We start from the raw sequence: 17,142 nt of genomic DNA, 5'->3' as shown, positions 1-17,142 counted from the left end.
TCTTCTTAACTTGAAGTTTTACACAGAAATTTACATAAATTTTCACATATTAAATATTCCAAAATTTTCAAAATTTTGATATAGTAAATAAATATTAGATAAGTAAAATTTGTTGATAGATATCCCAGTTGCACAGATGGACATTATATTGTTTTATTTTTCTCACTCACATTCAGCCTTCACTAAGGTGGGTGTTGTGGCCGGACAGCATTGTCTGTTCAGCTTTCCATTCACTCCCTGTAAGAAATGGTGTTGTTTGGTAGAATAGTAACAATAAATTATCCAAAAATCATGTTTGTTTCTGCCTTTCATCAGGTTTCTGTTTATTTATTCTCAGTCTGAACCTTCTTTCATTTCCCTTGGTGCTTGCCTTTTATAGGGTTGATTCTAAAAGCTTTAATGCTGGCGTCAGGACCTTAGTGAACAAATGGATCCTCAGTTTAATTTACCATTAGTGCATATTTTAAAATACTTATTTCATAGAGATTTACTCTTTCTTACACATTTTTTTTTTGCTGTGTATTTTCCAGTCTTGTGTTTTATTCAGCCTTAAATGCATATTCAAGCCTTTCACTGAATAGGAGTAATCTACTTTAATTAACTTTAATGCCCACAAATTAGGATCACACCATTTTCATTCTTATATTATGTTTATATCAGCTATTTGGATGGCACTTGGTAAAATTAATGTCTGATAATTTACTTGTTATGTATTTCAAAGTAGGAGAGAATTGGCCAAAGGCCAGCAAGTTCAGTAAAAAGTGAATTTAGCAAAGCCTGAATTTGCTCTGTTTCTGCACGTTGGTCACTTGGATTGACATGTATCTATCCATTTCAATCAGAGTGGTTTGGTTTGGAAGAACATGTTTTCCAAAGTGGATATTAGTCTGTAGAGCAAGATAGAAATGAATGATAATGGACTCGCAGAGAGAACAGGTAATAGATGTTGCACTCTCTTCCTCTCACTTTCTCACTTCGTGCTAATAAAATGGTCTGATGAAACAGTATTTTGTGTGTGTGTGTGTGTGTGTGTGTGTGTGTTTGTAGAGACTTGGTTCTTTTCAGAGTTTTTTCTCAGGACTGTTTTATAATAGTGCTCAGAATCAAAATACTTGTCAGTGATTGATTGGCTTGGTCTATTGATCTGTTTTTATTCCTTTGACAGGTATCTCTTTTCAGTCCTATTTTCTACATCTTTTTGCTCCCATTTTTCATCCCTAAATTGAAAGAGATCGTGGGCGTAGAAATAGAACAGATTCTATCTAGTCTCAGAGGTGGCCCCAAATGTGACATCTACATGGTAAAACACATCTTTCTCTGAATACCTCCTCATGATATAATGGGTAGTCTGTGCCCAATCACAGCACCTCTGTCGTATGTACTAAATTCATTTTGTATATGCCTGTTTGAGAGCTTGTGACCACTGTTCTTGCAGACACAGGTTCTAAGCATAAGGAAGTGGGCACAGACCAGGAGGTGGCTTACCAATAATAAGGAACATGCAGACTAAGGAGCACATACATTGGGCCAGGCAGCCAAGTCCAGGCCAGGATATTGATGCAATCGTTAAAAAAAAGACATTAAGGAAGCAACTGGTACCTTTACCTAGACGATAAGTGATTAAGCTAAAATAGTTGTTCCTACTATGGAAGGAGACAGAAGGAAATTTTAGGAACATCTAATCTCTCTCTCAGTCTATAAAACATTGATTATTGATTGTGGTTGGGTTTAGCAATTTAAATGTATCTCTGTGGTTATTGTAATTTTAAAAAACTTTTAAATGAGCCATGGCACCAAGAAAGCTATATAAAGGTTATATACATGCTTCAAGGCACCCTCTGTGTGCTTTTCATGGTGGCCACCAGGTGAATAGTAACATTTGTCTAACGGTGATTTTGACCCAGCCATCTAGACCTTTTAGGTATAGAAAACTGAGAGATGCTGAAATACGGCATTAGCCATTAAGCTTGCATTTTTATGTAAAAACCTATTATTTATTAGGAAGGTATAGATATAATTTTTTACTAAAAGATAAAATTTTAGTTACTAAATACAAAAGGTCGAAGTTACAAACCAAGTCTTCACATCATGACTTAATTATTATAAACTCTACCAGAATCAGAGAATGTTAAGGTTGAATAGACTCTTAAAATTTATCTTCTTATCTAATCCATTCACTTTACAGAAGAGAAAATTATTGACGACTGAAGTCCGAGGGTTTTGTGGGGTGGATCCCCCTGTGTCCTAGAATAGTGGCTTTGTTTTGTTTTTTACGTCGGTTTCCCCATGTTTGCCTGTTTGATTCCTAGAGGGAATGCTGTTCCCTTTGCCCTCTTTCAGGGACTGCTGCTTGATGACTTTTTAACGAGGCAGTGCCCTCTTCTTCAGCCTGGTCCTAGCTGTGAACTCTTTGCTTTCCTATCGTCTCCTTGGCACTCTGAATACTAGGTGTTTTAAAATGTTTTGTTTCATTATTATCTAGACCACTAGCCACATGCCAGTTGATCAGTTTCCTTTCCAGTGATTTTCAGATTGTTTTGACCACAAGCCCATGTAAGAAATACATTTATGCTCTGGCCCAGCACTTGTGTACGTGTATGGGGGGCAAAAAAACTCCAGAATTTATTTATAAAAATTTTTGTATTTATTCTTCATGTTTATACTTCAATCACTTTCAAAGTGCTCTCCATTTGAAGCAACATATTTAGTAAGATGTTTTTTCCACTGCTCAAAACAGAATTTGAACTTGTCGATATTGATGCCTTTTAGTGCTTCTGCCGTTTTTTTTGTTTCACCTCTTCTGCATTGGTAAAATGTTTCCCTTTGAGGGCTTTTTTCATCAGGGGAAACAAAAAAGAAGTTGCTTGGGATGGGATTGGGTGAATAGGGAGGGTGGGGCAGGGGGGGTTCATGCCGTTTTGGGTCAAAAACTGCTGAACACTCAGTGTGGTGTGGGCAAGTGTGCTCATACATCACCCATCGTGAAATGGGGAAATGTGTTGAAAGAGTCTTCTAAAAAAATGCACTGAACCCAAATGCAGTCTTTCACAACACCACCAGCTGGTGCACTGACACGGATGGGTTCCTAGAACACTCATCTAGCAGGGGAAGCCTGTACTACATGGGGCCTGCCCTTCAGAAGATACTTCTGGGTTTTTTTGGGTCCCCTTCATACATAGAGTAGTAATACATAAAAAGTAAAACAGAATTTTTGTGCAGTGTTAAATGCAATATACTATAATGTTTTTATATCCTGTTTTCTTAAAAATAGCTGGTAGTGATTTACTAAATTGACTTCATAATCCACTAGTGATTATGACCTATAGTTTGAAAAATATTGCTTTATAATATAGCTATGATAGATACAATATTTCATGTCCTACTCATAGTGTGAGTTTTCATTTTAAAATATTTTATATTTTCTCATTTTGAAATGTCTTTCCTGTCAGGAGAGATGTTATATAACCTATCTAGTTTCCCAAGGGCAGCCAAACCCTTTCTCTTGCTTTAAAAAGCTTTTTCTCTTTATCTTGATACTAGTGTTAAAAAGCTGGCATTTGAGGGGAGGGGATAAATGATACCATGTAGGGCGATTTTCTGCTAGTAAGAGAAGTGCTAATTTTTTATTTAACCATTCAAATGGAAATTGATTTAAATACATTGTTTTCCTAAACAGAGTACACAGAACATATTTTAACAATATTAATATTACAGTTTTGAGATGTTGCTAACATAAATTATTTTTAGCTCTCTATAGTGGGTAGAGCGAGGGAGTATTATCCTGATTTTACAGGTGAAGCTGAGGTCAGGAGAGGCTGAGCAGCAGTTCCGCGGCAGAGCCAGAACAAGGGGTTTATTCGCTGTTGTGCCCACGCGTGTACACCGTGCTGATGTTCTCGGCCGCGTTCGCTTCACCCCTGTGCTTAAGGATCCACGCTGCTTTGTGTCTTGGGTTCTTAAATCATTTTTAAAAAATATTTTCTCTCCTCCTATGTAGGACTCTTAGCCACTGCCTCTGGGTGTTGTCAGTGTGCCTTGTCCGTGAGCCTGACTGTGAATGGCCCCAACTTTTAATTTGCTTCTCTGCCTCCCTGGCATAGGAAGCAAAATGCTTGTAGGAACTGTAGCTAAGATAAGGATACGTTCTAAATGTAAAGTCAGAGTAAATAGGTTCTTGAGCGAAGTGCATGGACTTTGTTACATTGCATGCATTTTTCTTTTTCTTGTCTGCTCCACAGCTATTTTGAGTTTTTGTCATCTGAATTATTTTCGCTTCCTGAGAGGCTTTGCCCCTTTCTCCCTAAGTCTCATCAGTGACGCTATGGGCTTTGCATGGGTTTGTGCTGGCTGTACTCATTAATGTTCCCCTTAGGAAGTTATCTGTAGCGTGAGGTAGTTGAGGTTTCCAGAAATGCAACTCCTATATGGCAGAAGTTTTAGTATCCCATTGTGACCTTTATGAAATACAGTAGATAGACTTTCTACTTAGTCTTAAAAGTTGGAAACAGTACCTGTTTTACAGGAAGTTATATTTCTAATTTGAATTTATTGCTGCAAGGTACCTGTCAGCTGTGAGCCTGGACAGTGGGCCAAATTATCATAGAGCTCCTTCACCTCAGTGTCTTTTAAATACCCTACTCATGAATGGTTTGAGCAGTCTGTAAATTCATCAGGCAGAATGTCAGTGCAGGTGAGTTATAAAAATCCTCAAATTATTTCTTTTGAACTTTGCGATGTGCTTCATGGAAGTAGTTTCTGCTCTTCTGCCTCTTTGATGTCAGTCTCTTTGGAGATGCTGTTCTATCTTTGCCCTTGAGTGATAGAAGATCTCAGAATTGCTCAGACAATCAGGTGTGTGTGCAGTATGTCAGACAGCGATGATAAGCAGCTAACCCACCTACTGGACATCTCTGTCATTTTTGGTACCATTTTCTGTTTTGACCCAGAATCCTGGTCAGTATCACAATCTCATTGACTCTCGCCCTCAGAAGATGCAATGAAATCTTTTCCTTTGTTTAGATGGGGAGAATAATGCTTTATATTCATCTGTGTCCTTCATTATGTCTTCTTTTCTGGAAGCCACATATGCTTTTTATTTATTTTATTTTTTGATTTATTTTCCTTTTTTTCTATTGCAGGTGTCCTCATTTCTCCCCCGCCCTCTTTGTCCCCCTTCTTCCAGCCCCCACTGCCGCATCCCTCTGTCCGTCACCACACTGTTGTCTGCATCCATGGGTTATACATATATTTTTTTTCTCACAATTTTTACCATTATCTACATTTCTATTCTTATTTCCTCCTAATCAAAGATGACCATAATTTTTGTCATTTAACATTGCCTTATTCTGAATATATAGCATAGTAGACTTTTAAAACTATTTGTATTTAATAAATTCCTACTGTGGCCCCTTAGATTAGAATGGAAAACTAATTGTGTACTGTTCTTTTCCTTCCAATGACAACAGATAAACTTTATTTTATACCAAGTATAAATTGGATGTTAACAATGGCAGTCTCCTTTGTCCGGAAATATCTTCCTGTAGCTCTACACAGGTTTCCTTTGAGAGGTTTGTTTTTAAAATACAAAACACCATATCCCTATAACCTCTTGCGGTTTTCCGAATGCTCTGTTACTCTTTGATACTTTGCCTTTATTATTTCTTCTGTCTGGAGTCCCATCCCTCTTCATCTTGTTTCTACTCTACCTTATAGACTTGGATGGCGTGTGAATTGGGTCAGAAGTCTGCACCTTTCTTGGAAGCCTCCCTTGCTCTGCTCCACGGTCCCTATGTGTTAGGTGACTTTATTTTGTGTTCCTCCTTGGTCTTGAGAAACGGCCTCTGCGTAGCTCTTGTTAATACTGTTGGGATCAATAGCAGATAGCGGTTCCCGGAGGACAGGGACTTTGTCTTGCCAATTTCTCTATTGGATGAATTTGCCATCAGGTCTGGTAATCTTAGCGGCCCTCCATAGGTCTTTAGTGAACTCATGACAGTTCACAGTAGGGCTTTGTTACTCACTTGGGGCTGCACACAGGGTCCTTTTGAGAATTCAATGTGTGTGAAAGAGACTAGTATTATGCTGAACCTGTTGCAGGTTTCCATTAGGTGTTTGTTAAATCTGAATAACTTCACATGAGTTATTTTAAGCCATTGTTTTCTAACTTTCTAAATAAACTTACCACATCAAGAAGGAATGGCAGTTTTTATAAAGAGTAAGGAGAAAGGAAGGGAAAGGATAGACATGTCTCAATAATAATAATAATAATACCTTTCGGATGTACATAGTATTTGATGATTTCAGAGGGCTTTTAAGAAAAGCTTATTTGATTCTTTTCATCAGTGTTAGGAGATATTGTGTTCATTTTAAACGCTCAGTGTTGTGATTTGCCAAAATCTTAGAGCTAAGTCATAGAAGTCATTGAATCGTTTATTTATTTGTGCATTCATGCCTTTGAAATTTGCAGCGTTAGACATTCAACAACTTTAAGAAGCATTACAGGAAAAGGTCTATTTTCCACCCCGTTCCCCAGCCTCCCAGATGTCTTAGCTAGAGGCATTCACTGTGATCTTTTTCTATTTTAATCTCCCAGAGATACCTATTTGCATGTACAAGCAAATAGGTACATGTATTCTCTTTCTTTCCTTTTTTCAAGCTAATGACAGCACACTATAGATGCCAGTCTGCACTTTATTTAAAACTTTTATTGTAAAAGGTACATTGCGTACAGAGATGTTTTAAACATATACAGGCAATTTAAAGAATACTATACCTAGGTACCTAACACCTTAGGTACAAAATAGAATATTGCTATACTTACAGTGCCAAGCATTAACCCAGCCATGGAAAGAAAGGGTAGTATTGCTATTCTTTCATGAAGGCTTACAGAAGATCCTTTGAACAGTCCTTGGGTCAGAGCTTGCTTTGGGCTCCCCAGAAAAGTTTACAAGGTTCCCTTCTGGGGAAGTCAGTGGGCAAGACTGTGAGTGAGTCATGGGGAACATAGGGCTCACTACAGTTGGACACTTGTAAGGATTCTAGTGTCACCAGGTATTGAGGACTGGCAGAAATGTCTTTCGAGAGTGAACTGTTGTATGTTTTCTACTTACAATCTCACCATAGCTGGCTTCCAGCTCTTGGATACATGTTAGTTAAATGGGTGTGCTCATTTGGTCCAGGCAGTAGGACATAGAGGGGAGACTAGGACCTTTATCACCATATGGTCAAGACAAGTCAAATACAGATCTGAATCTGGACCTAGTGTTTACCTGGGCATTCTGTCCTCTGGCTAAAAAAAGGACATGGTGGCATTAGGTGTCTTGGTAATGGCAGTTGGCGGCACAACTGCCTACAGAATGAGACTATTTCAGGGTGGACTGGTTGCCCTTTTCATCTTCTGTATAGCTGTCTTCCTTGAATGTGTGTCTTTTCCAGCAACAATCAGTTCTCCAATTCTGTACAAATTGGATGTCCTATAATTAATTTCATTTCAATTCTGACACTGTCTACTTGGAGTTAGCATAGACCGCAGAGGTTAAGGGCTCAAACCCACAAGACTGTCTCCGAATCATGGGGATGCCAGAAGGACAAGAGGAAGAACAAAGAACTGAAAACTTATTTGAAAAAATAATGAAAGAAACCTTCCCTAATTTGGTGAAGGAAGTAGACATACAAGTCCAGAAAGCAGAAAGTCCTAAACAAGTTGGAATCAAAAGAGGACCACACCAAGGTACAGCATACTGTATCTTTAGACACTAGCCACAAATGAGGTCCCTTGAACTTCTGCCCAGCATACTATTAATTTGGAGGTTCCCAGACCTTCCCTATGCTCCCTAATTTGCTGAAATGACTCAAATGAGTCTCAGAACTCAGGAAGGAGCTGTGTGTCATCAGCATTCAATGCACTTTGCTCTCACTGAGAAAGGATTTTTAGTTCCTCGGAGCCAGGAACAGGGGATGAAGACCAAATAAATTTTTTGTTCTACCACAGGTATCATCCTGTAAATTCCTTTATCTCATTCCTACAGAGGATACTATGTTTCTTATAATTTTTGCCTCTAGCATTTTGGTTGTACTCCATTTTACTATATCATTCTGTAGCTTCTTGAGAAAGACTACAAGATACTTGAAAATGTTTTAACTTACAGGTAATAGTATAACTTGACAAGTGCATAATTCCAGCTGGTCATTTTCCCCAGAATTGTGAAAGCACTGTTCTGTTGTCTTCTGGTTCCCAGCATTGCTGTTGAAGCCTGAGCCATTCAGATTTCTGGCCCTGGTGATCACCTAAGTTCACCCCACATAATATACAGGTCTGCTGTTCTACAGTAGGCCATGCTACTAAGACAGGAAGAGAAAGCACCTCTACCTACTGTACAGAAACAAAGTCAGAGAGGCTGCCAAATTGAGGAGACAAAGAAATATGGCCCAACTGAAATAACAGAACAAAACTCCAGAAAAATAATTAAATAAAATGTAGATAACCAACCTATCAGATGCAGAGTTCAAAACACTGGTTTTCAGGATGTTCAAAGAACTCATTGAGTATAGCAACAGCATTAAAAGGACCCAGGGAGAAATGAAGGTTACATTAAGTGAAATAAAGAAAAATCTATAGGGAACCAACAGTGGAGAGGATGAAACTGAGTATCAAATTAACAATTTGGAACATAAGGAAGAAAAAAGCATTGAATCAGAACAGCAAGAAGAAAAAATTTTTAAAAGAATGAGGATAAAATAAGAAGCCTCTGGGACATCTCCAAATGTGCCAAAGAGGACCACACCAAGATACATCATAATTAAAATGACAGAGATTAAAGATAAAGAGAGAATCTTAAAAGCAGCAAGAGAAAAGCAGAGTGTTACCCACAAAGGAGTTCCCATAAGACCATCAGATGATTTCTCAAAAGAAACTTTGCAGGCTAGAAGGGACTGGCAAGAAGTATTTAAAGTGATGAAAAGCAAGGACCTACAATCTAGATTACTCCATCCAGCAAAGCTATCATTGAGTAGATAAAGTGCTTCCCAGACAAGGTAAAGCTAAAGGAGTTCATCATTACCAAGTCATTATTATGTGAAATGTTAAAGGAGCTTATTTAAGAAAAAGAAGAAGAAAACTATGAACATTAAAAAGGCAACAAATTCACAACTATCAATAACTGAATCTAAAAAAAAAACCCAAGCAAGCAACCAGAACAGGAACAGAATCATAGATATGGAGATCACTTGGAGGGGAAAGAGGGAGAATGGAAAAAAAGGTACAGGGATTAAGAAGCATAAATTGGTAGGTACAAAATAGGTAGGGGGAAGTTAAGAATAGCATAGGAAATGTGAAGCCAAAGGACTTACACACATGACCCATGGATGTGAATGGAGGGCTTTTTGCTGGAGGGAATTGGGGGTATTGGGAAGAGGCGGGCAAAGAGGAAAATTGGGACAATGTAATAGCATAATCAATGAAATATATTTAAAAAAATCTTTGCTATGCTTTCCTTCATCTTCCAGTACTGTTTTTGTTTTTCATTTCTGCTACAGTTTTTAATTTCCAAAAGCTCACTTTTGTACTCCATGGTACACCTTTTTTATAATATCTTATTTTATGGTTACAATATCTTTTTTATAACTGTGCATTATTAGTTGGTATTCTGTCTGTTGCAAGGATGAGGTTTTTTTCTTATCCATTTTTATTCAGTGAGTTATGATCTGCACTTTTGTTTCAGGTTATGTGGCCTTATAAAGTAAACTAGGGAGTGTTCTTTCTATTCTCTGGATGACTTTGAGTAATAATAGAATTACCTCTTTATTGAATGATTGTAATGAATGTGTTCGTGAATTTTCTTTTTAAAAACGCCTTGATCTGATGCTGTCTTTGAGGAATTTTTCTTAAAAAACAAACAAAAAACCCAACTGGTTTAATTTTTTAATGATTATAGTACCATTCAGCTTTTGTTTCTTTTTTGGTAAAATTTGATAGTTAACATTTTAAAAGAGTTATTAATTTTACCCATTTTCAAACTTGCTAACATAGTTGTTTTTAAATAACTGTTTGTCTTTTAATCCATAATCCCTATTGAATCTATAGTTTTTTTCATTCCTAATATTGTTTTTGTTTTCTTTTTCTTTTTTCCCCATCCTGCTTTGTCAATTTGAAAGTCTTTTCAAAAGACCAACTTTTGGCTTTATTGCTTTTCATCGTTGTATCTTTGTTTTCTATTTCTGCTAAGATATATCTATAGTTCTGTATCTGTATCTATCTATATATTATTCCGCTTTTTTGTTTTCATTAAATTTATTCCATCACCTTTTTCTAACTTCTTAAATGAATACTTAGTGATTTAATTTTTAGCCATTCTTTTAGGATTTGAGAAAAAACTTGAAGGAAGTGTAGGATTGAACCAGGTGGATGCTTGAAGGGAAGGTACTCCGGGAAAAGGGGAAGCCCTAGGGCAGGAGTGTCCTTGGCATGCTTGAGAGCGAAGCGAGGCCAGTTCAGTGACAATGTATAGAAATGTGTAAAATAACTACTTACCTCCTTTCACATGTCAGCATCTCTGCTGAGATATCTATCGTATGTAACAGCTGTGGTTAGTAGAACACCGTCTCAGCCACTCATTCGTTTTTGATCTTAGGCTTTTTCACTTCCTTCATATTCAGTTTTCCTCTTCATAATTGGTTGTAGTCAGGATTAAATAAGGCAAATATGACTGTACCCTCACAGTAGGTGCAGAGTAAATGGTCGTTTAGTGTTTTGAATCTGTCATATTTACTAAAGGGATTTCTTTCCACTGTAGCGCACACTCCTGTGCTTTGGGCGTCTTGCCCTCTGCTTGCTGTTGCCGGTCTGCAGACACCGGTAATTGCTGTAGTCAGTTGTATCAGTGGCCTCTGGAGTCTTATATTTTCCTTCTCTGCTCCTGTGTCTCTGAGCTGGACTCTCCTGGAGCTGGGAATTTCATTTTCCCTCCTCGTGTGCCGTTAGACACAGTAGCAACGGTTTGTTCTCCCAGGTCTTGGCCTGCCCTGCGGTGGCGCCGTCCCTCTGAAGGCCCAACTTCCACCCGCCTGGCCAGGCGGTTCCTGCCTGAGTGGTGGTGCCCGCTGCTGAGTCACTTCTTTCTTCTTCCTGGACTGGAATGGCGATTGCCTTGTGGCTGAGTCCCTTCCTATTCCGGAAATGGTTCTGTAATACTTTCTTCCACTAGCTACCATTTCTATTTTACTGCCAACCCAGTTGTGCCCTAAAACCTGGAGGCAGCTACGTTTCTCAATAAAGGGCCAGGTGGTGAATGTTTCACACCTTGCAGGCCATGCTTGGTCCCTGTTACATTCTTCCCCCTCCCCAAACTTTTAAAAATACAAAAGCCGTTTTTGATTTCAGTTAGTAAATGGCCTTATGGATTTTAAATTGTTTCCTGGTGCCTTAATTCTAAAATTTTGAAATAGAGCATATATTAAAGTGTATGAAAACTTACACATTTGGCTTAACGCACAACAAACTTTTGTGAATCGTATCTCCCAAGCCAGAAGTAGAGTATTGTTAATCCGTCGAAGCTGGCCTCCCCTTGTCCCTCCCCAGTTGCATCTGGTGGAATCATCCTTCGTTTTCTTCATAGTTTTACCACATGTGGTCAGTCTTGTAATAATATATTATTTGGCTTTTGATTGATTTTGAATTTTGCACACCTGGAATCATACTACTTTCTTTTGCTCAACACTATGTTTTTGGGATTCATTCATGTTAATACACGCAACAGTTCATTCAGTTCTGCTGCTTATTGAATTCAGTTGTCTGACTTTACCACATCCTTTTACAGTCTGTTTTACCGTCGGTGGACATTTGGGTTGTTTCTAGTATTTGTTCTCATGAATAATGCTTCTGTGAACATTCTTACTCATGTCTGCCGATGTACCTATGTGAGAGATTTTCCTGGTAGTGAAATGTTTGGGATCGTGCAACTCTAGCTTTCCATGGTAACGCCTGTTTTCCAAAGCGGTTGTACCAGGAAGCTCTCCCCAGCAAGCAGAGGAACAGACTTTCCTTTGCCCCACGTCCTTGCCAACACGTGGTGGTGTCCTTGTTCTCAGTTTGTGCCTTTTCAGTGAGTGTGATGGTTTCTCTTTTATTGTGATTTTAATTACGTTTTCCTGATTATTGCACAGCTGAACATCTTTTCACATATATTCTCCCTATAAGCTGCTTCTTTTATTCTGTTTACTTTTATTTTCTAGTTATGGCTTTGCCTATGTCTTACCCATTAAGTTATATCAATATATCTTTTTAAGATAGATTTTTATTTATATATTTTAGATACTGATTATTCGTTAATTATTGGGCTCTACTTATTTTTTTGTTTCTAGTTGTCTTTTGTTCTCTTTATGGGACATTCTTTATTTCAAAGTTAAATTTATTGGTCTTTTGTGTTTGATCCTCTATGTCTTAGTAATTTTGCCTTTCAGATATAGGTCTTTAATTCAGTAGGGATTAAGGAAATCTTCAAACATATAAAAAAGGAGAAAAAAAAATAAAGTGTAACCTCTTCCCATATATCCATCACTCAGCTTCAAAAAGCCCAATTTTGTTTCATCTGTTTTTACCTCCCCACATATTTGGAAGATGTATTTTAAAGAGAATCCCAGTATCATGTCATTTCACCTGTAACTATTTGAGTTTTACTTATGTTTTGTCTGCTTGATGTATGACTGCAGAGAGAGGCAAGTTAAAACCTACTATGGTGGATGTGACTATTTCTTGTTATGGTTTTATCAGTTTTTGCTTTATGTATTTTGAGGCTATCTTAGAATATGTAGAATTATTATATCTTCCTGGTGAATGGAATTTTGTATTACTATGAGGGGACCTTCTTTCTTTCTCATAATCCTTTTTGCTCTGCAGTTTCTTACATTTAAATTAGATAGAGCCATACCAGGTTTCTTCTATCCCAGGTGTAATATCTCTCACTATGCCTTCTTTTCAATTTTTTTGTATCATCAAACTTTTTTCCCATTTTTTTTTATTGTGGTAAAATACACAGAACATAGAATTTACCATCTTAACTAGTTTTAAGTGTACAGTTCAGTGTTATTAAATAAATTCATAATGTCATGTTAGCATACCATTATCCACCTCCAAAACTCTTCATACTGCAGCTCTACCCATAAACAATAACTCCCCATTTTTCCCTTCCCCCAGCTCATGGCAACTACCCTATCATTACATTTTAACATGTATCTTATAAGCAGCATGTACCTGGCTTTTGTATGTTTATCCAATGTGGCTTTTGTATTTTTATCCAGCCTATCTTGTTTTTTTTTTTAGCTGGAAAATTAGTTTACTTAAGTGTATTGTTAAGTCCTGATGTATTTTGATTTTTTTTCTATCTTATTATGTAATTTGGTCTTGCCTTACCTTTGTTTCTTCTTTATTGCCCTTCTGAGGATGTCTTTTTCTCTATTAGTTTCATGTTATAGGTGCTCTTGCTTTTCGTGGTAAACCTTAGTAATTTTCACATGCATATTCAGCTTCTCACAGTGTAAAGTTCATCAATAGCTCAGTTCTTGAACACTGTCGTTTCAGTGCAGCCCAGTTGGCCTGCTCTCATTGTGATGTATTCTAATTCCCTGTTTTAAGAAATTTAACCACACAGAGCATTGTTGTTGTTGTCGTACATGGTCAGTATTTTGTTAACATTACCTACATATTTAAACTTTCATGCTTCATTTGTGTTTGCATTTTAGCTTTTGTTATAGGATCATTTTTCCTACTGAAATTTTCCTTCCTTTTAGAATTTCTTTTACTGACAGCAGGTGGCAAACTCTCAAGTTTTTACTTCTTCCAAATTACTTTTATTTTACCCTCATTCATAAAAGATATTTCTCTTTATATAGAATTCTATTCTATCTCAGAACATTGGAGGTTTATTTCACTGTCTTTTGGGTATAAATAAACATCTGGCTTCAGTATTGCTTTTGAAGATGCGTGTCCCCTTTATTCTTGCTTCTTTGAAGATAATCTTTCTTTTCTTTCTGGCTGCCTTTGAAATATCCTTTTTTGTTGTTGTTATAAAATGCCATTGTGCTATTTCATGTCTAGATCCTTTTTAATAATACCGTTTGGAATTTATTAGGCTTTTTGGATCTCTAGGTGATTTTTTTTAGTTTTATAACGTTTGATGAGAAATTGAGCGTATTTCCATTGCCTCATTCTTTTAACTCCTCCTGGAACTCCATTCAGACCTTCATGAGGTCTTGTGACCCTGTTGCCCATGTCTCTCACTCTCTCCTATGCCCTGTCTCTGACTGGCTGCTGTGGTCTGGGTAACTTCCGCTGCCCTGTCTTCCAGTTTACTTAATTCACTTTTAGATGATCTAATCTGTTAAATCTGACCTGGATTTTTTTATTTCTACTTCTACTAATACATTATTTATTATACGTTCTGTTTGGGTCTTTTTTTTATTGGCTTGCTCTGCTCGTTGTGTTTTAGTTCCTTTTTTGTTGTGAATATGTGAGTAAGTGTATTAACCGTGTATTTTTCTCAGATTGTGGCTTAGAAAATGTTTGAGGTCTAGAGTAATGAAGGTGGATTTCTCCAGAGGAGACTGCATTTGCTCTGTCAGTTGCTGAGGGCTCTGTGCACTCCTGGACTCTTAAAATAAATTCTGGGCTTGAGGTTTTTTAGAACACCCAAATAGTATTTTCAGCTGTAATTACCCATGTGAGGGCTGGCTTGTGGTTTTGGATTCTCAGGGGAGATGTTTTTCTTCCCTCTCTTCAGTGCCTTGGCTCAGGGCAGTGATCTTTTTCCTCCTTTAAACAGTCCCCTTGGAATATGGCTGCTCATTTCTAGTTTACCCTTATGTGATGGGTTGTAGCTTTTTGAGGCACCCGCTTTGCTGGGGTCTTCAGACTCCTCACTGTAGGTAGGTCAGTATTCTTTATCTCCTGTTCCCAGAGGCTGCAAAGCCAAAAAAGTTAGTAATTGCATTTACCCAGTTTGGCAAATATCTTCAGGCTGAAAATCAGCTTTAGCAAACTCAATTGACCTTTCCCTGTTTCTGTCTTTATTTAACTTTTGTCTTGCAAAGTCCTTGACAACTTTTGTATGTATTTGAGAGAATGTGTACAAATATTTTACCCTGTATTTTTTATTGTTTTTAGCAGGAGAGTTAGTGTAGACTCCTAGCCCACCATGTGGCTGAAAAGTAGTCTCTGCATTTTTTAAATTTCATATTCCCCACTAGATTTTACTGTTCTTGTGAGGAGTGCCCATGCCTTGGGCTCCCTTGGCCTCTCTATAACGCAGTCTCAGTGTTCAGTGGTCACTCAGTTATACAGACAGGGGCACAGCTTTTGAGGCCTCCTGTTTTATATCTGTTACTTTTTTAATTGTCTCAATTATTTGGTGAGGTAGGTATACTATTATTACTTCTTTTTGACAGATCAGTAAGCTAAGACTTAGAGGAAGGATCTCGACATAGATCTGGTAACTAGTTGGGCTGGGCTTTAGGTTCATGATTTTTGACTCATAATTCTGTGTGTTTTCCAGTTTACCATGTTGCTTTCTAATGAATGTTGTTTACAGCTCTTGTTTATTGTATCTTGATATGAAAATTCTAGAGAAAACTGGATTAATAATATCTCAGTGAAATTATCTGTAAGTTCTTACCTGAAAGAAATTGTTAAGCCATTGCTAAGTTTAAGCAATGTTGACTTCTCTTACAGAAAGCAGGAAAAAAAGAAATTCTCTTTGCGGTTGCAGCTTTGTGAAATACATTTGCTGTAAAATATAGGTAATTTTTGTCTTTTTCTACAGGTGTGTATGTAATATAGATTGCAGTGGATATAGTTTTAATCCTGTGTGTGCTTCTGATGGGAGTTCCTATAACAATCCCTGTTTTGTTCGAGAAGCATCTTGTATAAAGCAAGAACAAATTGATATAAGGCATCTTGGTCATTGCACAGGTAAAATTCGTTCTACTTATCCAGAGTCCTTTCTTTAAAATTGTATGTCTGTAATCTTATTTGTGCACTTTGCTAGTGTTCCAAATTTGTAAAATGAGAAATCTCTGATGCTTTGTTTTCTTTTATTTGATTTTAGAATTTCTTTATTCTGTAAATATTTGAGATTTTTTCCCATTTCTTTTCATCTTCTTGAGACACAAACCATGCTTTTGGTTATGTATTTGCTTATGAATCTGACCTTAACGTGGATTCCAAGGTGCATTCATAGTTCTTAAAGGGTGTCTTAAATTTCTAATAATTATAGCTGTTTAAGAATTCGTCAACTTATTTTAATTATAGTAAAACTAAATATTGAATATATTTCTTCACCCTTTTTTCTAGAGCATTCTAGTTTACTTTGTCTCCACGTTTTCTCTATAGTTTTTGTCCCTACATATTATGTACTGTTAGAGCTGTTGGTGTCAAGTTTTAGAATGTGAGGAAAAATTACTACTTTCAGTTAGAAATTCTCTTTGCCCTTCTTGCTTTCTGTCATAGTTTGGAAGCCATGATCCCATCTAAGAATGTGTTTTTGTTTTCCCTTCCTACTAGAAATATTCAGGCGCTAAAGGCAGATGTTTTCAAACCTTCTTTCCTCATCAGTATGCACATGGGCTAGGATAGTGTATTAGTTCCTAGTAATACACAAGGTCCAGGCATGTGCCCGTGGACTAGGATTGTGCATTGTTCTTGCTTACTAGGTCTAATAACTGACCTCCAACCCCTCCCTCTTAGGACTTATTAAAGGGATTTTTTTTTTTTTTAATGTGAGCAAAAGGGGAAAAGTTGTAAGCCAAAGTTTGGTACTTTATATTGGTAACAAGTTATTTGTGAAATACTACACAACTATTTGCAATACTTCTAGTCTGAGCTATCAAATAATACCCATGAAACTCATCCAAGGGTTTCTAGGTGGGGGGTCAGGTGTAGGCGTGGCAGTGGAAACCATTGGCTGATAGGTAGACAGTCCACTTCATTCTTGTTTTTCATTCATGGGGTGGTATTTAGAGCGTAGGTTGAAAGAGGAGCTTAGAGAAAGAATATTTTTTTTTCAGAGGAGCTGGAGCATGGTTAAATGGTCCTACCTGGAATTTCAAATTCAGAGCAGTTGGCCAAGCTTAAGGATTGTGTTAATTGAAATTTAT

General features: G+C 37.3%; 1 protein-coding gene across 1 annotated transcript in view; it reads left to right on the top strand.

Moving 5' to 3' along the window:
* The window catches only part of TMEFF1 (transmembrane protein with EGF like and two follistatin like domains 1), a 77,817-nt gene that overhangs the window by 35,415 nt on the left and 25,260 nt on the right, over positions 1-17,142 (top strand). Inside the window, exon 6 of the mRNA XM_054584607.1 lies at positions 15,810-15,958. Within this exon, the coding sequence (XP_054440582.1) occupies positions 15,810-15,958 (149 nt within the window). The remainder of the gene's footprint in view (positions 1-15,809; positions 15,959-17,142) is intronic.

The sequence above is a fragment of the Pteronotus mesoamericanus genome, unplaced genomic scaffold (assembly GCF_021234165.1).
Source record: "Pteronotus mesoamericanus isolate MK-2021 breed Mesoamerican mustached bat unplaced genomic scaffold, CSHL_Meso_final contig_78, whole genome shotgun sequence".
NCBI classification, from domain to species: domain Eukaryota; kingdom Metazoa; phylum Chordata; class Mammalia; order Chiroptera; family Mormoopidae; genus Pteronotus; species Pteronotus mesoamericanus.
Note: the sequence above shows the minus strand (reverse complement) of the source record. Positions and strands in the feature narration are given on the sequence as shown.